This window comes from Spermophilus citellus (assembly GCF_964194105.1).
Source record: "Spermophilus citellus genome assembly, chromosome: 11".
Lineage (NCBI taxonomy): Eukaryota > Metazoa > Chordata > Mammalia > Rodentia > Sciuridae > Spermophilus > Spermophilus citellus.
Window position 1 is genome coordinate 130,524,854 of NC_138192.1, and position 24,487 is coordinate 130,549,340.

Below are 24,487 nucleotides of genomic sequence, written 5' to 3' on the forward strand. Positions count from 1 at the left end.
CAATGGGAATTTCACTGGCAGGACCATCTTTTACCTGGAGATTGCTCCCTTCGTTTTATTGGTATAAAAACATCTTTTCCATATTGAGGGTAATAACAGATGGTAGTAGTGATCCTATCTGGAAAAAGAAGCTGGCAGCCCCAGGCCAGGCTCCAGAATTTTTTATAATCCAACATGTAAGTTTATGAACCAATGGGGAGATATCTGAATTTTTTAAAAGTCTGTATACAAACTGGCAGAAATTCCTTCAGAGAAACTTGGCAACATTCCAGGGAGATTAGAGAGGGGAGAGTGTGTCTCTACTAAAAATCCCTACTGCTCTAGCAATTAGTGTGGTGAAAGTTAAATTCCTTACTAGTGATGGGACAAGGAAAAAAATTAACAAAAAATCTACAGGCTAAAGCACAAAACCATACAAGGACTTTTATAATCATCTTTCACTACTCTATCTATTGTGGGAGAGTGTACCAGGAGGACAATGGAACCTAACCTAGCCTTACTCCTTAAATTACTCTTCCAAAAGTTTTGTTTTCTCCTCAGTGCTCTGTAGTTCTTATTGTTTCTAAATCGCATCCCCCTTCATCTGTATCAGAACCATACTAAGCCATATAAGAGTACACTTTACACTATGATATCAAAGCATGTGCTTGGCCAGCCAAGTAGAAGCTGACCTGGGGCTTTCTGCCCTACTCCTACCTCCTGGTACTCTCCATGACCTGTTCCATCCCTTCACTTTCCTCCTCAGTCTCTCCTTGATGTTAGTTTTCTACTTCAAGTTAACTTTTAAGTTCAACCACATAAAAACATGAAAAAGTTTTATCCCTTTTAGGAATCTGTTTTTTTTTTTTTTGTTTGTTTGTTTTGCTACTGGGAATTGAACTCAGGGGCACTTGACCACTGAGCCACATCCCAGGCCCTGTTTTGTATTTTATTTAGAGACAGGATCTCACTGAGTTGCTTAACACCTACCTCACTTTTGCTGAGGCTGGCTTTGAACTCCCTATCCTCTTGCCTCAGCCTAAGCTGCTGAGATTATAGGTGTGTGCCACCACATCCGGTAGGAATCTGGTTATTAATACTGATAGTTTCTAAGAAGATTCACTGACTTCAGCAAGGAGATATTTTTACAGAAATGGGGTCAAGGACAAGAGGTACCACTTTTAAATCCTATAATGCAGTTCAATCCATTAAAACAGTCCTGGGAAGGGGTCAAAGGTAAATATATACTAAATTTCTGGAGGAGAAAGTCTTTCTAAGCTTAGAAGCAGAAGACATCATGAAGATTTGATAAATTTTGTAGTGGTAGGAAGAGGATCATATACTCAGATATAGGATGATTCAGATTGTCTATCCTCAGAATCTGGAGACCCTGTGGACATCTGAGCTCCAAAGTCGTGTGACAGTTGGGAGTGTCCCAATTAGGGCCTTGTGAAGGCAAAATAATGCTCATACTGGAATCAAAGAAACACAGATGTAAGAGTCTTGTGGAGAAAGCTGCAAACATGTAGAGACACAGGCAAGAAACCGAGGGTCCAGTGAATTCAGAGTTGATTTCTGGGAGAGTTCGTTTATCTTCACAATAAATTACCTTTTAACATAGCTAATCCCATACAGTAAAGACTTTGGATTTTCGGAATTCAGAATTTCTAAACTTTAAGAATATGAAGGAAGTGTTATATTCACCCAAATGAGATAACTAAAGACTCTGAATGGCTTCACACTGGTTATGGTTCTGAGATTAAACAAATTCAAGTCAGATCAGATCAGGGTCAGAGCTTTCCAGAATTCAGAAAAAAGACAAACAACTGTGAATGTGTATAAATAAAGTGACAATCCTACCACTCTAAAGTTAGAATATAATTGTTTAGGTAAAATTGGATTAAGTGTTTGTTACTTTGGAGAAAGTTTTCAACTCAAACATAGAAATAACAATGATAAATTCTACTACTAGTGACAGAATTGTCTTTATTTTGCATTTTAAACTGTGGGAATTAGGAAATATATTATCTTATTTTAAATTTTGTGATTAAACACTATAATCACACAGAATACATTTAGCTATAATTTAAGCCTCACATTTCTCTGTAGAAAGAACCACCAATTTGCCTTATATTTGCAATAACAAACACATAGCATGGAACACATCTTTAAGATCCTTTGTCTATTTGCGATTTTGTATAATTAATTACATGTAAAGAGGATGGTACATATTACTATTCAAATGTATGTAATACAGCATACCTCTGAATTCAGGTGTGAAATGAAGAGTCTGAAGAAGGGAATTGAGGTAACAGGTTCCACCCTGATTTCTGATTCCACTTAAATTGGTGAATTCTCTGGGAGCAGGTGGCTCCAAAGCTTTATTCTTTAATTTCTTCCCTTTTCCATACTGATTATTTGACACACTGGAATAATCCTCTTCAAATAGGTCCCCAAACATTGTGAAACTAAATACTATCCTTTAGAAAGAAATGATATGTTATATGAATGCTTAAAAAAAAAAAAAAAAAAACAAGCTTCCCCCAAATCTCCCTACCTTACACTTACAGTTGTCCATTTTGTTACGGTTCTTTTGAAAATATGTAATTTGTGTTTTGGAAACAGGAAAATCTGAATTTTTTTTCATCCCTGTCAGTATCCTAACTAACTTGTGTGACCCTTGGCAAGTTATTTAGCCCGTTTTCTCATGGGTAAAATGGGATACCATATGTCCTGTAGGGGTCATTTAAACAAATGACATAATAAAAACAGAGCACTTAATATGCAGAGTTTGGCCCACAAAAAATGAAGGCTATTTTTAAAAAGGCATATTTGCATCATCATTGAAAGAAAGAAAACCCATCACCAAACCTAATCCACCTTCAGCGGTGGCAACGCCTAGGTTCTGAGAATTGGCAGAGGCCTTGGGACCATCATTCATTTACTAAAATCTCTGCTTCTCGCTCGCCTCAGGACTTTGTACCCGAGTATATCTTAATGATAAAATGCATCAAATTAATCGTCTTTATAGTAGTTTAGTATACTGTCCTCAAACTAGAGAGCAGGGAGGAGGGCTCGGGGTAAGGAAGACTGCCATTGAAACGATGCAGTCTGAAGGTCTCCCGTGCACCAATGTCAGCCCCGGGGACCCAAGTGACTTGCGCCTAACTCTACATCGAGTGTGGCGGAGGGTCCTTGGAGAAGAGAAATACAAAGCACCTAGCCGTTTCCAAGAGACAGGAAACCCGGAGGACAATTATCCTTTTCAACTCATTCCTCAGAAGAAAAGTGCAAGAAGTGGAACTCGAGGGTCTGGCCTCGAGGTCAAAGTCTGGATTCCCGACTCCCTCAATCCACGACCGAGGTTCGGGCGTTCCTGCCCTCCAGCCCTGCACGGGACACAGGCCCACAACCGGGCGCAAGTCCCCGAGGCCCGCAATCACCGACCCGATTCAGGAGCGCGCCTCGACCCCGGACAGGCCCGGGCCGCTCTTCGCTCGCCTTAGTCAGGCAGCGCCACACCACCGTCCCTAGTTTCCCACGTCCCTCTCGGGACCCGAGCGCTGGTCCCACTTGCTGCCTAAAGCCCAGACCCCAACCCCAGCCAAAACTTGAAGCAATCTGACGTGCCCCAACTGGGCGCCGCCATGTTGGCGAGGGCGGGTCTCCGGAAGCGCTGGTAAGAACACACACCGCGCCTCCCAGGGTGCCCCGCGCGCCGAGACTCACAGGTTGCGCCGAGACTCACAGGTTGCCCCGTGTGCCGCACCTCCCAGTGTGCCTCGCGCGCCGCCCCTCCCAGGGTGCCCCTGAAACTTTGTACCTTCCTCAGCGTCTGTTTCATCTTCACAAATTGTAAGTAATGTACGTAAGAAGGCAGTAAAAGCAAAAACAAACAAACAAAAACCCTCAAAATGATCTCCTTTTCCCCCCCTGAGGACTTTTTGTGGGCTCTTTCAAAGTTCGAGTAGGCTGCACTTCCGGGACCTTCCCTATCTAATACAGCTTCCGTTCAGAGGTGAACGTGGGAGACCGGAAGAGGATAATTTTGGCCTCAGCTAAAGCTCTGAGAGACTGAGAACAGGAAGTTGTGGCGGAAGCTGGAAGGGGAGAACCCAAGCGAGATTACCCAAGGAATTTCTTTTTGCAACATTGGCGGGAGATTGGTGTGACTGGGAAGTTCAGGGAGCTTTGGCTGGAAGGAAGTGGGGGCACAGGGCTGGCAGGAAGAGCCTGCCCTCAACTTTCACAAAGCCTGGGTACCTGCCCCCCCCCCCCAGGACCCCCTCCTCGTGACTCCACGCCTGGCTCCTTGCTGTTCTATCCTCACTTCTCTTTTGCTTGCTCTGCTTCGTCTCCCTGTTCCCAATAGATACTCTGCAGACTTCCATGCCCTGATCAGGAATGACCGCGGTAATTAAAGCTCCATGAGGACACAGGCTTTGCCTTGTAAACAGCCGAACCTCCTCGGTGCCAGGCACATTACCAGATATTAACAAGTTTTTATTGAATGAATGAATGGCCTCCTAATACCACATCCTTCCCCTCATCCAGGATTCAAGTCTTGGGTATGTGAAACTTTGACTTGTCCATGAATCCCATACTCAAAAAAAGAGTATTGCCTGGATAATGTTTGCTCCATTTCCATGGCTCCTCTTCTCCCACGGAAGCCATACATTAAGATCAGATCGCTCAGCTCCATATATAACTTCACCCAAACCTGTCTTTCACAATAATGGGGTCAAGTATGTTTTCTTTCATTACTGTGAGTGTGGTGATAGAATAACAGAGTCTCTGGGCAGTTACCCCTCTAGCCTATCCATTGTATATAACACCAGGAAGTGCATATAGACAAACTAATCAATAATAAGAAAAGCTGAGGACAAAAATAAACTTTTTTTTTTTTCCTTGAGATTTGAAGAACTGAAAAACATCTTGTGACTAGGTAATTAAGACCAGATGTGTAGCCAGGCATGGTGGTGCATGTCTGTAATCCCAGAAGCTGGGGACGTTTGGGCAGGAGGATCATGAGTTCAAAGCCAGCCTCAGCAATTTAGCAAGGCCCTAAGCAACTGAGACTCTGTCTCTAAACAAAATATAAAAAAAGACTGGGGCAGGGCTGGGGTTGTGGCTCAGCGGTAAAGTGCTCACCTAGCATGCATGAGGCACTGGGTTCAATCCTCAACACCACATAAATATAAAAATAAAAATATTGTGTCCACCCAAAACTAAAAAGTAAATATTAAAAAAATTAAAAAAGGACTGGGGATGTGGCTCACTTGTTAAGTGCCCGTAGGTTCAGTCCCTGCCCCCCACAAAACAACAAAAATCCCAGATATATGTCATCTTACTACTGACCTCCACCTGTGAGAATGTACCCACCAGTCTGCATCTCCTATATAGTTGTTCCTGAATCAGCTTTCTGGCAAGATGGTCCTTTAGGATGATCATTTGCCATCTTCCAGTCAGCTGGTTCTTCATAATAAAGTTCTTTCTCTTCCACTCCCTTGCCTCTGCACTGTCCCACTGACTCACCTGAGCATTAGGATGACAGTCCTTTAAGTGGACTCCCATTTTTTCCATCCCGTCCTGCACATCACAAGGAGATCCATTTGATGTGCCCTCTGAGCTCAAACTTCCCTGCTAAAGAATCACCAATGATTCTCCATGGTCTACTGTAGCCTCTTCATTTTGATGTTAGTCCAGCTGTGGTCCCAACACTACTATTTATCTTACAACCCATTCTTCTCCAGTTCAAAACATTTCCAGGTATGTCACAGGCCTTCCTGTGTCTCTGGTCTCATCCTCGAAGGGTCTCCCTTCAACCCTGTTCAGCACAAAACCCATCTTGCAAGCTAAAAATTCCAAAGAGGACATGTTTGTGTTTGAGAACTTTGGTTTGTTTGAATTTCACCCATTGGAGTATCGAAACCTCGCGGAGAGATGAAGTATTTAAACTAAGAAGACTGAGTTGTACTGGACTGTTTTAGGTCCCTTCAACAGTCATTGACCATCAGCTTTTGTGTCTGACCTAGCATTTTTGTGTCTACAGGATTAGCATATGCCAAACTTGAGGGACCTCTGTCCTCTATTAAATCTTCAGGCCGGGAAGGAGATAGCACCTGACTTCTGAAGGAAATTTCCGTTTTTTTTTTTTTTTTAATTGAAAACAGCATCTGAATCTGGAAGATTCCCCCTTTTTTTATGTAACTTGACTACCTGATGACCCTACCTACTTGGGGGGGTTATGAAAGACTTGCATGATTTCATCATGGAAGAACCATGTCCTTTAGGGAATCATGTCCTTGGGGAGCTTGTATTGTTAACTTGACTTTATGTTCCCAAAGCATGGTCATTGGGCTCAAAATAAACCAGTTTTTTTAAAATTCAAAGTTGTTATTTTTTTGTTGACAATCTGAATTTAACTCATCCATGAAAACTTTCCAGATCTCACTAAACTATATATGATCTATTTCTTTGAAGCTTTTTGCCTATGTCCTTGGAGTCTCATCACAGTATCTCCATGTTATTGGGCTTTATCTATCCTGTAGCCCTCAGAGCATTTAACACTAAAAACTATTCCTTTGTCACTAATAATAGTGGCATATGACTTTGTAGTTTATAATGAAAGTTTTAATTCTTTATTTAATCTGGTCCACAGACAACTAGAGTCAAATCTCCAAAGCTGTTGACTAGACTGGATCCATGAAAGTTTTACCCAAGTATTCCTATCACATGAGGGACTATCAAGAAAGATTAGTACTGCTGTTTAAAAGGTGTGAGAATTTACTCTGTGGCAGGCAGATGCATAGGTTTTCCAAGCACTATTTCACTGAATTGTCATAACAACCCTGTAGAGTGAGAACTGATATTATTTCCATTTTACAGATGAGGAGGCTAAGGCATTGGGAGATAATTTTTACAAGGTTATATATCAATTAAGTCATAGAAGCAAGATATGAATCCAGGGTTGTACTCTTAACCACTGATTGTTGTTCTCTCTAAAGCCAAGTAGTTGCTTGCCTGCCACCCGTCCTGTCTGGCTGTACATATACATTTGTATGCGTGAGTGTGTTTGAACACTTTCCATGTATCTGGCACTGGAGATATTACTAAGAATTAGAGATGGTAGCCATCACAGCTACCTGCCCACCCAGGATGCATCACTTCTACTAACAGACCCCTATTTTATAGGATGCACAACTTCCCTTTCAGCTCAGGTCATGTGTGGACTGGGCGAAGTTCAAATTTGTTTCCCAGCATTGCATTCTCTGGATGCTTCTGGTTAGGGTGAGTCACATGGGTATTTTGGTCTAAAAATTTGGTCTTAAACCAAAGCAGGTGGAAGTTCAGGCCAGGTGTGTTTGTAGCTCACATGCGTTGTCACTCGTCCATGGGCTTTCCTCATGGGCACAAAATAGCAGCTGGACCAACATTCCTCCACTTTTCCCTGGCTCCTCCCATACCTGGGACAGGTGTATGATTAACCTGTGAGGAAGGATGCCAAATTCTTCCATGGGACACCCATACTGTCAAGGTTGCAGGCACTGAGAACACCTCATGGTTCTGGTCTCTTCTGGTGGGTCTCATCTTGTCCTATTCTCCCCCAGTTTGCACCCATCAGCCTCCTTGGAGACCATCCTGCAGTCCCTATCAAGACTGTGGGCGGATCTGGCTCTCAAAATCCCTCTCTCAATTCTTAACCATCTGTGTCCACAGTGGCCCTGCTTCTCTGATAGCACTCTGACTGATAGAAGTGGATTCTGGGTTATGGGAAAATGGTGCCTTGTTCACACTTTGGCTTGAAATACCCAGGGCAGAAAGGCAGGAATGCAGGAAGGGCCTAGGCCATGGCCCTATTGGAGGTTCTGCAAGATAGAATGGGGTAAAAGGTTTAGGATTAACTATTTTAAGTAATTTCAAAGTGGCTCTTAATTATAAAGGGTTGGCTTTTTGCTGTCTCTAACAATGGCTCACTTGGGAAGGGGTGTTCTGCTGCTAGCCAGAAAGTATTTTTATGATGTGGAAATATCACAATGTACAGAAAAACTTAAAAATTGTATAAGCAATATACGAAGTATGCTTTCTTTTCTCATGGATGAATACTAAGAAGTGGAATAGCTGGGTGATAAGGCAGGTGGATGTTTACCTTTTTAAGAAACTGCCAAAAAGTATCCCCAAGAGGCAGAACCACTGTGTAGTTCTGCCTGCAGAATCTGAGAGGTGCAGCCCTTCTGCAAGCTGACACTTGATATGGTGACACTTGGACCTTAGCCATTCTAATGGGTGCAAAAATTAAATTGAAGTTTGATTTGATTTCCCTGATCATGAATGATGTTGAGTGTCTTCATGTGTCTATTTGCCTCTTCCTTGGGAGATACCTGTGCAAATCTTTGCTCATTGAAAAATTGTTTTTTCCTCATTATTGAATTTAAAAGTTCTTTATATATTATGGGTACAAGTTCTTTATCACCATATGCTTGGCAAATATTTTCTTTCAGTTTGTGTTTTATCTTTTTTTTCCAATAAACTTTTTAAAGAATATATTTACATTTACAGCAAGGTTGCAAAAAATAGTAGAGATTTCCTGTATGCCCTGTACCTAGTTTCCCTCATTGTTAAATATTATGTAATTATGGCACATTTATCATAATTCATGAACCAGTATTGATACATTATGTGAAGTTAAAGTATATATTTATTCAGACTTTATTGGTTTTTACCTAATGTCCTTTTTCTTTTGTAAGATCCCATCCAGGACATGACATTGCATTTAGTCATAATGGCTTCTTAAGACCCCTCCAAACCATGATAGTTTTTCAGAATTCCTTTGTTTTTTATGACCTTGACTATTTTGAGGAGTACTGGCCAGGTACTCTGTAGAATGTCCCATGGTTTGAGTTTGTCTGTTTTTTTTAAATCATGGACATACTAGGCTTATAGATTTTTGAAAGGAAGATCACAGAGATAATGTCTTTTCTTATTTTCTTGCTCATAGATATCTGCTGAAAGGACTATCCTTTTCTTCACTGAATTATCTTTGCATTTTTGTTAAAAAAAATATATATATACATATAATATCTATGTGTTTGTTTCTGAACTTTCTATTCTGTTCCATCAATATGTTAGTAAAATATTTGATTACTGTAGCTTTTAATAAGTCTTTAAGTGAAGTAGTGTTATATCTCTAACTTTATTTTTTCCAAGTTGCTTTGGTTATTCTAGATCCTTTTACATTTCCATATGAATTTTAGAATTGGTTTGCCAATTTCTTTTTAAAATATTTATTCTTTAGTTGTAGGTGGACAAAATACCTTTATTTAATTTTTATGTGGTGCTGAGGATCGAACTCAGTGCCTCACACATGGTAGGTGAGCGCTTTTCCTCTGAGCCACAACCCCAGCCCCTGGTTTGCCAATTTCTATTAAAAAAAGCTTGCTGGAATTTTGACTGGGGCTATATGGGATCTATATAGATCAATTTGGGAAAATTGACATTTTAACAGCTTTAGGTTTTCTAGTTCATGAACACATTATTATGTCCCTTTGCTTATTTATCATTAAGTTGCCCAAGTGGCCTTAAATTTGCTATCCCTGTTTCAGCCTCTCAAGTAACTGGGATTACAGATATGCACCACCATGCCCTGAAATGATACCTAATAGTTTTGCTTATCACAATCATATACAACTAGAAATAAAAAACAGAAGGAATTTCAGATCATTTACAACATCATGAAGATTAAACAATATGATCCTGAACAAGCAATGTTCAGTGAAGAAAATTTTTAAATATTGGGGCAAAAATGGAAGTACAACATAACAAACTTAAAGTTCTAAGAGGAAAGTAAATAGCCATAAATAAATACCTACATCAAAATAGAATACAGATCTGAAATAACAGATTTAACATTTTGTTAAATAGTAAATTTAACATTTTGCCTGAAAATATTAGAAGAAAACCAAAAAGGCCCAGAATTAACAGGAAAAAATAATGATAACAATTAGAACAGAAAGAAAAGAAATGGAAACCAGAAAATCAGTACAAAACCATTTGTTTTTATGAAACAAGCAAAATTGAAAAGCTTAGCTAGAAAGACTAAGAAAAAGAGAATTCAAAATAATAAAATCAGAAAGAGGAAATATTGCAACTGATACCACAGAAATGCAGGCATCATAATAGACTATTATGAAGAACTATTCAGCACATTAGATAATCTACAAGAAATGGATCAATTCCTATACATATATAATCTACCAAGACTGAGCCACGAAAAGATAGAAAATCTGAATAGATCAATAACAAGGGAGGATATCGAATCAGTAATTAAAAAACAAAAAACAAAACAAAACAAAAAAACTTCCCAGCAAAGAAAATCCCAGGATCTCATGGCTTTGTAGCTGAATTCTAGCTAACATTAAAGAATGACTTACTAATCCTTAAATTCTTAAAAATATCAAAGAGAGTGAATGCTTCCAAACTCTTTTTAATGAGACCAGTACTTCCCAGCCCAGAAAAGGCCATCAAAAGAAAAGAAATTATAGAGCAATATCCTTGATGAACATAGATACTAACTTCCACAATGACATACTGCCAAAACAAATTCAATGACACTTGAAAAGAATCATCCACCATGACTGATTCCTGAGATTTAAGCATGGTTCAACATATGCAACTCAATAAACAGCATGTATAACATTAGGTAAAGAACAAAATCCATATGGTCATCTCAGTAGATGCAGAAAAGGCACTTGACTGAATTTGACATCTTTTCATCATAAAAAATTCTTACCAAGTTAGCTAGAGAAGGAGTGTACCTCAACACAGTAAAGGCCACTTTGGAGAAGCCCACAGCTGACATTATGCTCAATGGGGAAAAAATGAAATCCTCATCTCGAATGAGACAAGGAAAGGGAAGAATATGATCAAAGAGTACAAAAATCTTCGATACCAGGGATATTTATGGTTTTTTAAATATCTATAGCACAGTTTAGTGAATATAGATAATAACAGTGGAGTGTACATTTTTAAAATATTGAGAGTAAATTTCAAATGTCTTCACCTCAATAAATATTAGTTATTTGATGTGACAAATATGTTAACTAGGTTGATTTCATCACATTGTATTCATCATAACATCATTTTGAACCCTATAAATTTATACCATTATGAATTGTCAATTTGCAACTAAAAAGTAAATAAAAAAGGAAAAATAAAAGGAAATGTGGTTGTAAGTTATACATTTTCACAAGAGACTTACTTCAGAGTAGAAATCAAGAAGTACAAAATACAAAAACAATAAAGAAAAGCCAATGAAACCAAAAACTGATTCTTGGAGTAAGATCAATTAACTAGCCAGCCATATCAGGAAAAAATGAAATAAAGGAATTAAACTACTATTATAAAGAATGAAAGAGGTAATATCACTACAGATTCTGCCCATATTAAAATTATAAAGATACTCTCATAAATTTATGCCAATAATTCTGCAACTGGGATGAAACAGCAAACTTTTCAAGTGACACTAGCTACCAGAGTTACAAGAACTGAGAAATAACTGGTATGGAAATAAGCTTTGTGTCTTATAAATTGAAAATAAATTTGGAATTCAAACTTTCCCATAAATAAAACTTTAAGCCCACATGATTTCATTATTTATTCTATCAAACATGAAGGCAGAAAATAATATTGATTCCCTACAATCTATTAAAGAATATAGAAGCATAAGGAACTTCATGATTCATTCTTTTTAAAAAATATTTATTTTTTTAGTTGTAGCTGGACAAAATACCTTTATTCCATTCATTTATTTTTATGTGGTGCTGAGGATCAAACCCAGGGCATCCCACACATGCTAGGTGAGCGCTCTACCACTGAGCCACAATCCCAGCTCCGTGATTCATTCTTTAAGACCAAAACCAGGTAAAAACATTACAAGAAAGGAAAATTAAAGACCTAGGATCATAGATGTATGCACTCTAAGCAAAAGCATATCAAATTCAATAAACATAAAGATATATAACATTAAAAAGATAATGCATAAAACAAAGTGGGGTTTGTCCTAGGGATGCAAGGCTGGTTTAACATTAAAAAATTAATCGAGGTTGTATAGCCATGTTCATAGCAGCACTAGAAGCAAACCAAGAGTCCATTCATAGATGATTGTAAAAGCAAAATGCAGAATATAAATATAATAGAATACTGTTCTGCCTTAAAAAGAAAGGAAATTCTGTCTAGCCAGAGAGATTAGGCAAGAAATGGAAATAAAAGGGATAACAATTAAAAAGGAAGAAGTCAAATTATCACTATATGCAGATGATATGACCCGGTATCTAGAAGATCCAAAAATTTCATCAAAAGACTGTTAGAGCTAATAAACAAATGTGGTGAAGCAGCAGGTTACAAAATCAACATTCAAAAATCAATAGCTTTCCTATATACCAATAACGAATCTGCTGAAAAAGAAATCAGGAAAATAATTCCATTCACAATAATCTCAAAGAAAAAAAATCTAGGAATAAATCTAACCAAGGAGGTGAAAGACCTCTATAGTAAAATCTACAGAATAATGAAGAAAGAAATTGAAGAAGATCTCAAAAGATGGAAAGAACTCTATGTTCATGGATAAGCAAAATCAATATTGTTAAAATGGTCATATTATAAAAACAAATGTACAAATTCAATGCAATTACCATCAAAATACCAATGAAATACTTCACATTCATAGATAAATAGTCCTAAAATCCAGAATAAAAGACCCAGAACAGCCAAAGCAATTTTAAGCCAAAAGAGCAAAGCTGGAGACAGCATAGTACCTGATTTCAAATTGTTCTACAGAGCTATAGTAACAAAAACTGCATGTATGGGCATAAAAACTGACACATAGACCAATTATACAGAATAGAAGACACAGAGACAAATCCACACAGATAGAGTTATCCAGTCCTTGACAAAGATGCCAAAAATATACATTAGAGAAAAGATAGTCTTTTATACAAATGGTGCCAGACAACTGGTTTTTCATTTGTGGAAGAATGAAACTAGATTTTCATCTCTCACCTTGCACAAAAAATCAACTCAAAATGAATCAAGGACCTCAGAATTAAACCAGAAACTATGAAACTCCTAGAAGAAAATATAGGGTCAACACTCCAGCATATAGGCACAGGCAATGACTTTCTCAATAAGAATGCCTAAAACTCAGCAAGTAATGCCAGGAGTTAATGAGGTAGCATCAAATTTAAAAGCTTCTGCACAGCAAAGGAAACAATTAGGAATGTGAAGACAGAACCCACAGAATAAGATAAAATCTTTACTGGCTACTCTTCTGACAGAGGATTAACACCTAGAATATATAAAGAGCTCAAAAAAACTTTATACCAAAAAAATCAAATAACCCAATAGATAAATGGGCAAATGAGCTAAGGAAGGAATACAAAGGACCAACAAATACATGGAAAAATGTTCAACATTATTAGCAATTATGGAAATGCAAATAAAAATAACACTGAGATTTCATCGCACACAATTTAGAATGGCAGTCATTAAGAATACAAATAATAATAAATGCTGAAGAGGATGTGGAGAAAAAGGAACACTTTTACACTGTTGGTGGGACTGTAAATTAGTACAACTGTTATGGAAATCTGTATGGAGGCTCCTCAAAAGACTAGGCATGGAACCACCGTACGATCCAGCTATACCACTTCTCTCTTCAATTCCTGAAGAATTAAAGTCATCATACTACAGTGATATACGTGCATACCCATGTTTATAACAGCACAATTCATGACAGCCAAACTCTTGAACCAGCCTTGGTGTCCATCAACAGATGAATGGATAAAGAAAATGTACTATATAGATGCACAATGGAGTTTTATTCAACCCTAAAGAAAAATGGAATTCTGGCATTTGCAGGAAAATGGATGGAAATAGAGACCATCATGTTAAGTGAAATAAGTCAAATTCAGAAGGTTAAGGGCTGTAATATTTTCTGTCATGTGGAAGCTAGAGAGGAAAAAGGAAAAGAAAGGTGGGTAGAATCTCATGAAAACCAAAGGGAGGTAAGTAGAATAGAGAAAAGGAACGAGGGGAGATAGGAGGGAAGGGAATGGGAAATACTTGTTACCGCTGTTTACTGGTTAACAAATTGCAATAATTTATAGTAAAATAGAAATTAACTTTTCATAACTTTGTGATGAGATGGCTCCCAAACTTAAGATGGAATTAGACTGGGTTCATCAGTTATATAGGACCAAATCCCTGGAATCATTCATTTTGTGGGTTATCAGTATTTTTCAGCATTTCAGAGGCTCAGAGCATATGGAAATGGACATGAATCCTGCTACCAAGAGAGCAAGACAAGCAAGAATACCTAGGTATGGCAGAGTTAGTTGTGAACAACAATTCCATTATTTCTTGGAAACTGGGTGGCCAATTTCTAAGCAAAGAGCCTTTTGTAGTCTAAAGATGATGTCCAAATTTTGCTTCTGGAAAAAAAACCAAAAAAGCATTCTTTATTCAAATTTACTTTCCTTTATAGTTTTGCTGAGTTACAAAGTCCAAAATCACAGCTTTAAATTCTGTTCTACGCTTATATTGCTTTAGAGTGCATGATTTTTCTCCTGTGCAAATATGATAAGCTATTCTTATTTGGAAAGAAAACAAAAGGGTAATTCAGTAAGTGTGACTAATAAATCATTGTTCTTCTGCTTAAATTGTTGGCACTAGGTATAATATTTTTAAAGTGAGTTTATGAATACATGCCTGTTCTTGTTGTATGTTTTGTGCCTGTACTTCTTCTGCCTACTGTATCCCTTGAGCTTTTTGTCCAAGCAGCTGGATTGTTCTGGGCTCAGCTATCCCATGGCTCCTGCTCTTTTGCCTGCCGCCCTTCCTCTGTGTGTGTGTCTGCTGCTGGCTTCTGGCTTTGTCCAGGCAGGCAAGCTGCTGGTGGTGCCCATGGATGGCAGCCACTGGTTTACCATGCGATCAGTTGTGGAGAAACTCGTCCACAGAGGGAATGAGGTGGTTGCTGTCATGCCAGAGGTGAGTTGGCAACTGGGACAGTCACTGAATTTTACGGTGAAGACGTATTCAACTTCTTACACTCTGGAGGACTTGGACAGAGATTTCAAGATTTTTGCTGATACTCAATGGAAAACTCCAGAACAAAGTATGTATAGTGTTCTAATGGGTTCATCCAAAGCATTTTTTGACATCACTTTTTCACGGTGTAGGAGTTTGTTTAATGACAAGAAGCTAGTGGAATACTTAAAGGAGAGCGCTTTTGATGCAGTGTTTTTGGATCCTTTTGATGTGTGTGGCTTAGTTGTTGCCAAATACTTTTCACTTCCATCCGTGGTCTTCACCAGGGTAGTGTTTTGCCATCACCTTGAAGATGGTGCACAGTGCCCCAGTCCTCTGTCTTATGTTCCCAGAGTTTTCTTGATGTCCTCAGATGCTTTGAGTTTCATGGAGAGAGTAAGGAATCATCTAATATACTTGGAAGAGCATTTATTTTGCCCTTATTTTTTCCAAACTGCCTTGGAAGTCGCCTCTGAAATTCTCCGAACACCTGTCACAATAGGTGATCTCTTCAGCCAAATATCTATTTGGTTGTTAAGAACTGACTTTGTTTTGGAGTATCCCAGACCTGTGATGCCCAACATGATCTTCATTGGTGGAATCAACTGCCACCAGAGGAAGCCACTACCCAAGGTATGTTGTGTCTCCTTTAGCACACTGCGGAAAACCTGGCTTTGGGCGTTAAGAAAGAACCCTTACTGAGCTGTGATTCTTTATTAACATCCATTATATCTGGCATTTCTTTCTGGGTTAACAATTGTTTGGTGCCTATTCATTAAGTGTGGGTTAGCAAATTGTATAAAGCTGGCCTCATTGATATTTATGTGCATATCAGTGATGGAATTCATGTCATTTCTAAGTTTCATTTCTATTACTGCTTCAGAAAACCTCTGAGAATAACATTAGTATGTTAATGATTTTTTTTGCCAATACTATAGGAAAGTGTTCTGAGCAGTTTTGTATGCATGTTTTTCTTTTATTGAAGTTATTGTATATGTATTCATATATGTAATGCAAACTTTACATCTACTTTATTAAATATTATCTAATAATAAAGTGTACTTGCAGGTTTCACTTGGTAATGTATTGTAGACATGTTCACTGTCCAATACTTATAAAGGTAACATGTTCATTTAGTTAATTGCATTGAAAGCTTTAAATACCTTTTTCTTTTGAATAAACCAATAGTGATAGATATTTAAATTTTTTCTGCTTTTTGCCTCTTTGAACAAGACTATAGTAACCATTCTAGAATGTTTTATGCCCACTCATATGTTCCATATTCTTGCTGTTTTCTTTGTATCCCAGGAGCATCCTAGGAGTAGAGCTGCTGGTTAGGTGCTGTGCTCATGTTATGTTTAAATAACCTTCAGAGTCTTAAGCAACCCCCCTCTTTGATCAGTAGTATATGAGAACTCTCTTACATACCCACTTCAGCTCCAGCTGTTGTGACTTTTGTCAATTTTCGGACAGACTATTGAGTGTAAATGCTTCAGTTTTTGCTTTCTGTTTCCATGGATATGTTAGGCATTTGAATTTCTTTTCTTGTGAATTTCATACTTGTGGGAAGCCATTCTAACACGTGATTGGGTGACTCCCGTTAAGGGCCTGAGGCGCTTTGGCTCTGTCGAAGCTTTCCCGACCTTTTCCTGATGAGAGAGCCCATCCGTGTGGGGGTGTGCCTGACCACTGACCCCGGGGACCCAATCACTGACCCTGACCTTGGAGTGCAGCCCCCCCTCAACCTTCACTGGATGGAATTCTCCCCTGAATCTCTTGTTTCCCAAATAAAAGGCTACTCCCAGGCGTGTTCTCTCTCTCTCTCTCTTGCTAGCCCTGAGTAATCCTTGCTGCCCTGCTGGGCGGCTAGAGGTGGGAACCAGAGAGGTGAGCCTTCTCGGACCTAGCAATATAAATAAGGTACTGTCTGTGTGTTTTATTTCGATCTCTTCTAACTAACTTTATGCCTAGAACCTCATTAATGAAACCACTGCGCAGGCCGCGTGGTAGACATACTCACAATCTTTTTTGCGGTGGGGGGGATGCACACTGGGGATTAAACTCAGGGGCACTCTACCACTGAGACACGTCCCCATCCCTATTTTATATTTTATTTAGAGACTGGGTCTCACTGAGTTGCTTAGTGCCTTGTTTTTGTAGAGACTGGCTTTGAACTCGAAATCTCCCTGCCTCAGCAGCCTGAGCCACTGGGATTACAGGCCTGCGCCACTGCGCCAGACTCATATTCACATATGTTAAATCATTTTCAATATGGTTATCTGTCTTTTTATAACTAGTTTCTTTAATCCTCTATTTGGGTATTATTAACACAGCTTTTAAATATGTGCTGTAAATAAATTTTCTGGAGCTGTTCTTCATCTTTTGACATATAGGATTTTCGATTTTGAGGAGTTAAATTGTAATGGTTTTCTTAAAGCGTTCTGGATCCCAACTTGTTTGTGTCTTTCCTGACCTGAGATGTAGAAAAATTTTTTTCACATCATTTTATTTTTTTCAATTCCTCCAGTGTTGCTAACTTTTTTCTTTTTGCAAATAGACCTTTAACTACACAGTGCAAACATCTAATTTTATTTGTTTCTCAAAGGTTAGTCTGATGTCTCAACTTCTTGTGATCCTAATTCCATTCTTCATCCATTGCACTGAGCTGCATATATATTTATTTTTAACTTTCTATGGTCTTTGCATCTGTGTTGGCACTCTCAGTTTTTTCCCTACTGAATTATCTACTTATGTGTCACAACTGTGTTCTAAGTTGCTCTGTGGTAAACTTAAATATGTGTGTCTCACTATCTGTATTTCTAAATTTTGCTGGGGATTGTCATTATGAATGCTGCTTCATAAAATTTTAAATTGTTTTTGTCAAGGTCCAAAAAATAAAAACAAACCATTTGTGTTAATATTAAATCTTTTCATAAATTTGAGAAAGATTGGCACTTTTTTTCTTTTTTCTTGCTTTTCAGGAAGATGTATTTCTTTTTATTCATTCAGAGTGTTTTTTGATACACAATTAGGTGTTTACATTATTTTTAATAATAGCATGGTTCAAACATCTGAAAGAATATATATCTGTTTATACATATGTTTCATTGATTTGGCCTACATTGAATTTATTTTTGAGGTGAAGTTTTACTGGTGTATTAAAACTGTATATAATTGTGGCTTTATTGTTACATAATTACTCTTGCTCATAACATAATTGGGTCAGTTTCACTCCCCAGTTCATTTCCTTTCCCTCTCTACCTTCCTACCCTGGTTCCTTTGCATTACTCTATTGATATTTTAAATGTCCATGAGCAAAAAGTTTCATTTTATTTGTATAATCATTTTATCTCCCTCTTAAAATATATTTCTAGGCATTTTATTATTTCTGCACAGAGCAATTTCTTTTGAACTGGTGGTTATTGGTAATGGACAGCTTTTGTGCATTCATTTAATATCTAGTTACATTCTTATGTTTTTCTTAGTTTTTGAGATTGATTTGGTATGTAATAGCATCTGCAAGTCATTCCCTCTACTGGTATTTTCACCAACTATTTTGCTTTATTGAAACTCATGGGTGTATTTCTCCAGGCACATCAAATTGGTATTCAGTCATCTGCAATTGAAAAAATCTTGACAAATACAAAACTATTTTTCTTGGAAAATGTATTGTGATAATTTCTTGTGGAACACTTCATATATTATCTCAGCATATTATTAAGGATGAACTATGTATTTTTATCCATGGTTCTGGCTTCTGGCCTGTTCAAAGTCCTGAACTTTGTAACATAGTCCTGTTTTCTCTACAGGTATCTGCAAGGAGATACAAGTTACAGGATTTTAACAAGCTGAGTCATTCAACAGGCTTTTCTCCCTTTCACCCTCTATCAGCACTATGCTAGTCACCAGGAGGCACTGCCTGTGCTCCTGCCCTCTACCCTGGGGTGGGGCCCTGCACCTTCCTGAACCCACAGTGAAGTCAGGATGGCTCATGGTATCACCTATAGGGTTTTAGGAAGACAGAATTTGTATATGATTTTATATCACCATTGTTTAGAAGTGCCTATAAAACACTGAACCATATAGAGTTTCAAATATGTTTGATTTTATATATAGCACTCATATTAAAAATAAAACATTTGGTTTTCTAATGTATTAAAGGATATGTGTGGATGCAAACTTGTATACATTGGGAGACTGTATACATTTATAAATATAAAGTAAGTATGATTCTCAAAGAGAAATTAAGATCTCATAGGGCCTTATGACTCAGAGCCTGGATGTAGCACAACTATAGATATTAATTTTCATCTAAAGAACAATGAACCATCTGTATTTCTTCATCTTTGATTCAGGCAGGTAGGCTTTCTCTTGAAAATCAGTGTTTGGGTTGCTGGAGAACAGGAGTCATAGTCTGAGTTGCATCTATTTGTTGAGAAGAAAACTCTATGTCAGTGTGTGTTGTTGTTTATGTACGTGTGCATGTGCTTCAAAGACACGTGTTTGTGTGTCTAAGGTCCTACATAGGGGATTTAATAATGGTGTCCTGTAACAAAATTCCATGAGTCTATCCAGAGGAATTATAACCAAGGATTTCATTGACTTCTTTAACAAGGTACAGATCATCATTTGGGAGAATGTTAAAATTGTTTTAATGGGGAAAAAGCAATTATTCCCAGTCTTTTGGAATTATTGGTGAGTTCCAGAGCAATGCAGTCCCATTGGGAGGAAATCAGTTTCAGTCTATGTAATTCAGGGTAGTTATAGCTCTGGAAAATTGGGGCTTGGATGCAGTTACACAGTAGTAAGAGAGTGCTCATCCCATTTCTTCCATATTTTAGTTCCATGCCAAAATCCAATTTCAAATCTAGCTATTTATGTGTTAGCCCAGGGCCTCTTACCAAGATTATTTTTTTTAACATTTGGTAAACTTTTTAAACATACACAAAGGAGCTATAAGTTTCATGAACATCTACATATCCAACTTTAGATAAAATAATTTTTAATACTGTGCTATACCAACCAGTTCATCTGTTTACTTTCCTCTCTCTAAAAATTTTTTTTTGCTGTCTTTCTTGTTAAGGAAATTTATAAAATACTAAATTATTTCTTAAATGGAAAAAAAACATAACCTACATAACCACAATATCCTTATTACATTTAGCAAAATCAATAATTCTCAAATATTATCTATATTCCATTGTATAACCAAATTGCCTCAAGGACCTCAAAATTGTCTGTTTGACATTGATGAATGGATACTACTGAGAATCCAGAAGTAAATCCACACATATTTGACTAATTTTTTTTTTAACAAGAGTGTCAAGACCTCTGAACTGGGAAACAGTAGTCTCTTCAACAGATGTTGTCAGAATCACTGAGTATGAACATGAAAAGGAATGAAGTTAGGTCCTTACTTCACTCCATATAAAAAATTAGCTTAAAATGAATCTAAGCCTTCAACAGGAAAGGTAAAACTTTACTCTTAGAAGAGAACATAGTGTTAAATCCTCATGACCTTGATGATGTTTTCTCAGGTATGTCACAAAAAGTGCAAGGAAAAACATCAAAACATAATTTCCACTTCAGTCAAAATAAAAACTGTACTGCATTAAGTGCCACACACAGGACAGTGAAAAGGTAGCTCACTGAAGGAAAGAAAGTACTTACAAATCAAGTATCTGATAAGTTTTAGTATCTAAACCAGAGAGCTGAAATGACCCAATTTAAAAAATGGGTAAAGGGCCAGCATTTGTCCAAATATGTTGTAGAACTAAATAATAAGAAAAGTTGCTCAAGAACATTAGTAATTAGTGAAATGTAAGTAGAAGCCATAAGATATCATTTACCCACAAGGGTGAGAACACTAAAAAAAAAAAAAAAGAGTAAAATAAGTGTTGAGGATGTGGAGAAATGAGAACCCTGGTGCATTGCTGGCAGGCATATTAATACAGCCACTGTGGAAGTGAAGTGGCAACTCCTGTTTCATTTCTGTTGATAGCTGGGACCTGCTCCTTTCTGCTTTGTAATCAAGCTTGCTAGGCAGCTGCGAGAGGAACCAGAGCTGCCTGGAGAAAGAGGGCGGGATCAAGGCTACTTGCATGAAAAAGTATTGAAACGCAGAAGTCTGTACTATATAAAAGGTTCAGAGAACAAAGAGCTGCACTCAGCTTTTGGAGAAGACTCCACTGAGCCCATACCAGTGCTGAATAAACCTGACTCTTCTGTATCTCCAAGTGCGCTTGTCTCTTTCCATTGCCATAATTTTCTGTAACAGAAGTAGTTTGTGGTTCCCTAGAAGGTGAAACATAGAAATACCTTAAGACCCAGGAAGTCCACTCCCAAGTATATGCCCCCAAATTAAAAGCAAGTACTGAAATACATACTTGTACATGAATGTTCATGGAAGCACTATTCTTGGCGGTGAAAAGGCAAAACAACTCACAAACATCTGAGAGGATGAACAGATAAAAACATGATACATTCAAACAAGAGAACAGCATTCACCTGCAAACAGAAATGAAGTACGGATACGTGCTACAAAGTATGAGTCTTACAAACACCAAAGATCACACATGTATTATTCTATTTATGAAATACCCAGAATAGGCAAGTCCAGAGAGACAGCAGAGACTGAGGGGGCAGGGAATGGGGAGTTACCACTTCATGGGTAAGGATTTCCTTTGGGTGACGAATATCCCAGAACTAGAGAGTGGTGGTTGCACAGATTATGACTGTTCTGAATGCCACAGAATTCTTCACTTTGAAATTGTGAAGACAGTGAATGTTTTGCCAAGTGTATTTTACCCCAGTTTAAGAAAAAAGAGGAAAATAGTGCCTTGTAACAGTTCATTTGTTTGAATCAGGATGCAAACATTTTTTTCCACATTACCTCATTTCTTCTAACTCTTTTAATATATCACAGCATTACAATTATACATATATAATTGGAATTCATTGTGGCATGTTTATACATTATAAATATATATATAATTGAAATTCATTGTGGTATGCTTATACATGGACAAAGCATAATTTGGAAGATTTTATTCTTTTTTTTTTTAATTATTTTATTGTTGGTTGTTCAAAACATTACATAGTTCTTATTATACCATATTTCACAGATTGATTCAAGTGGGTTATGAACTCCCATTTTTACCCCGTATACAGATTGCTGTGTCACATCAGTTACATTTCCATTGATTTACAAATTGCCTTTCTAGTGACTGTTGTATTCTGCTGTCTATCCCATTCTCCACTGTCCCCCCTCCCCTCCCCTCCCCTCCCCTCCCCTCCCCTCCCCTACTCTCTCTCCATCCCCTCTACTATAAATCGTTTCTTCCACTTATATAATTTTTCTCCTACTCCTCCTTTCCTCTTATATGTAATTGTGTGTAACCCTGAGGCTCACCTTCCAGTTCCATGCAATTTCCCTTAACTCTCACTTTCCCTCCCGCCTATCATCCCTGTTTAATGTTATTCTTCTTCTCCAGCTCTTCGTCTCTACCCTGTCCTTGGTTACTCCCCTTATATCAAAGAAGACATTTGACATTTGTTTTTTAAGGATTGGCTAGCTTCACTTAGCATAATCTGCTCTAATGCCATCCATTTCCCTCCAAATTCTATGATTTTGTCATTTCTTATTGCAGAGTAATACTCCATTGTGTATAAATGCCACATTTTTAAATCCATTCATCTATTGAAGGGCTTCTAGGTTGGTTCCACAATCTTGCTATCGTGAATTGTGCTGCTATGAACATCGATATAGCAGTGTCCCTGTAGCATGCTCTTGTTAGGTCTTTAGGGAATAGACCGAGGAGGGGAATAGCTGGGTCAAATGGTGGTTCCATTCCCAACTTTCCAAGAAATCTCCATACTGCTTTCCAAATTGGCTGCACCATTTTGCAGTCCCACCAACAATGAACAAGTGTACCCATTTCCCCGCATCCTCGCCAGCACTTGTTGTTGTTGGATTTCTTAATGGCTGCCAATCTTACTGGAGTGAGATGGTATCTTAGGGTGGTTTTGATTTGCATTTCTCTGACTGCTAGAGATGGTGAGCATTTTTTCATGTACTTGTTGATTGATTGTATGTCCTCCTCTGAGAAGTGTCTGTTCAGGTCCTTGGCCCATTTGTTGATTAGATTTTATTCTTTAGTACTTCTCTGTGCCCCCTCTCCTTCCCTCTTGATCCCCTTCTACTACTCTATGGGGGACCTTCTATTTTCTTGACATCCACTTTTTAAGAGAATTCCTTTTAAGTTTTTCTTTCTAGCTTTCACATATGAGAGAATAATAATAATAATGGAAGGAAGATCAGTAGAGTAGAGCAAGTGGACCAAGGAGATGGAGGAGGGGGAGGGAAAAGGAAGGTACTGGAGAATGTGATTGATAAATTCTGTTATGTGCTTGCTAGAAAGTGGCAAAGTAATCCTAGTATTATGTATAATTATAATGCCCCAATAAAAAATTTAAAAAAATGTTTCATGGCATCTATCCTTTTAAAAAGTGGAAGTTGAGATCTCCCCCCACTCCCCTCTATAGGACCCTATTGCAGTGGTCCCTGACCTATCACCATGTTCTCTTTGAATAATGTGTGCCTGATCACCTTAAAAAATGAGTTAAATTTTAAAAATGCTGTAACTTTTCACTTTCTCCTGGGTTGGTGTCCTACGTGATCCTCACTCTAGTGCCTGCTTCTCTAGCTCATCAGTGCCCCTCCTTATGCTCCAGCTACACTGCCTCCTTCTGGTCTCTCAGATCACCATATTCCACTCTGCTTTGCAGCTGTCATACCTGCTGCTCACTCTCTGAATCCCCTTTCCCCATTCACAGCTGACCTAAATTCACTTATTATTTTGACTCTGGTTCCAACACTATGTCTTTTGGAAACTTTCCACAATCCCCAGAGAGGGCTATACATTCTAGTGGCAGATTCTCATGGTGCCTTGTGCACATTTTCATACTACTTATCACAATGAAAACCAATAAATTCTTTCACAGCTCTCTGCAGAATGTCTTCACCGGTTCTAGTGCTCTAACTCCATGAGGGCCAGATCCACAGTTGGCTTTATATGGCAATAAGTACCTGCGTGGTGCTGGTACCCTGTTTGCTGGATGATTGTAAACATGGTTTTAGGAAAGGGGTATGCCAAATGACTTGGTTGCAAAAAGTTGTTTGGAGAGGAAGAAAGACACTTGCTTCATGTCAAAATCTTGGACCAGCAGATTGGAGCACTTCCATGAAGAATCCAAAGAGACCTGCAGACAGTGTTGGTAGAAATCGTTGCCAATGACCTGTCTTTTAACCAGTTGATTTTCCAAAGCTCAAATCTACCTTCTGAGACCTTCAGTGTCAGGAAAGGGAGCAGTGGGGTTCCTATGATTTGTGTGGGATTAGATTTTACGGGGTGAGAGGGTTGAC

At 38.1% G+C, this 24,487-nt stretch overlaps 2 protein-coding genes across 13 annotated transcripts in view; one reads left to right on the forward strand and one right to left on the reverse strand.

Moving 5' to 3' along the window:
* USP40 (ubiquitin specific peptidase 40) overlaps positions 1–6,319 on the reverse strand; it is a 67,617-nt gene extending 61,298 nt beyond the window's left edge. For 7 of the 12 annotated variants that reach the window (XR_014017982.1, XR_014017983.1, XR_014017984.1 and 4 more), the window contains exons 1-2: positions 2,548–3,660; positions 2,242–2,459 (exon numbers count right to left, since the gene is read on the reverse strand). Coding sequence is in view for 6 of the 12 variants with exons in the window: in XM_081260965.1 (XP_081117091.1) it covers positions 2,242–2,440 (199 nt within the window). In the remaining 6 variants the exon portion in view is untranslated. Of the gene's footprint in view, positions 1–2,241; positions 2,460–2,547; positions 3,661–3,802 lie in introns of those variants that run through there. The other 5 variants (XM_081260967.1, XM_081260963.1, XM_081260964.1 and 2 more) reach the window with 5 other exon arrangements.
* Positions 6,320–14,841: 8,522 nt separating this feature from the next.
* On the forward strand, positions 14,842–18,965 carry LOC308630950 (UDP-glucuronosyltransferase 1A9-like; the record flags this gene model as incomplete). Its single annotated transcript, XM_081261758.1, has 2 exons — positions 14,842–15,696; positions 18,873–18,965. The coding sequence occupies 2 exons, from the start codon at positions 14,842–14,844 to the stop codon at positions 18,963–18,965; spliced, it is 948 nt and encodes a 315-aa protein (XP_081117884.1).
* Between the last annotated feature and the right edge of the window lie 5,522 nt (positions 18,966–24,487).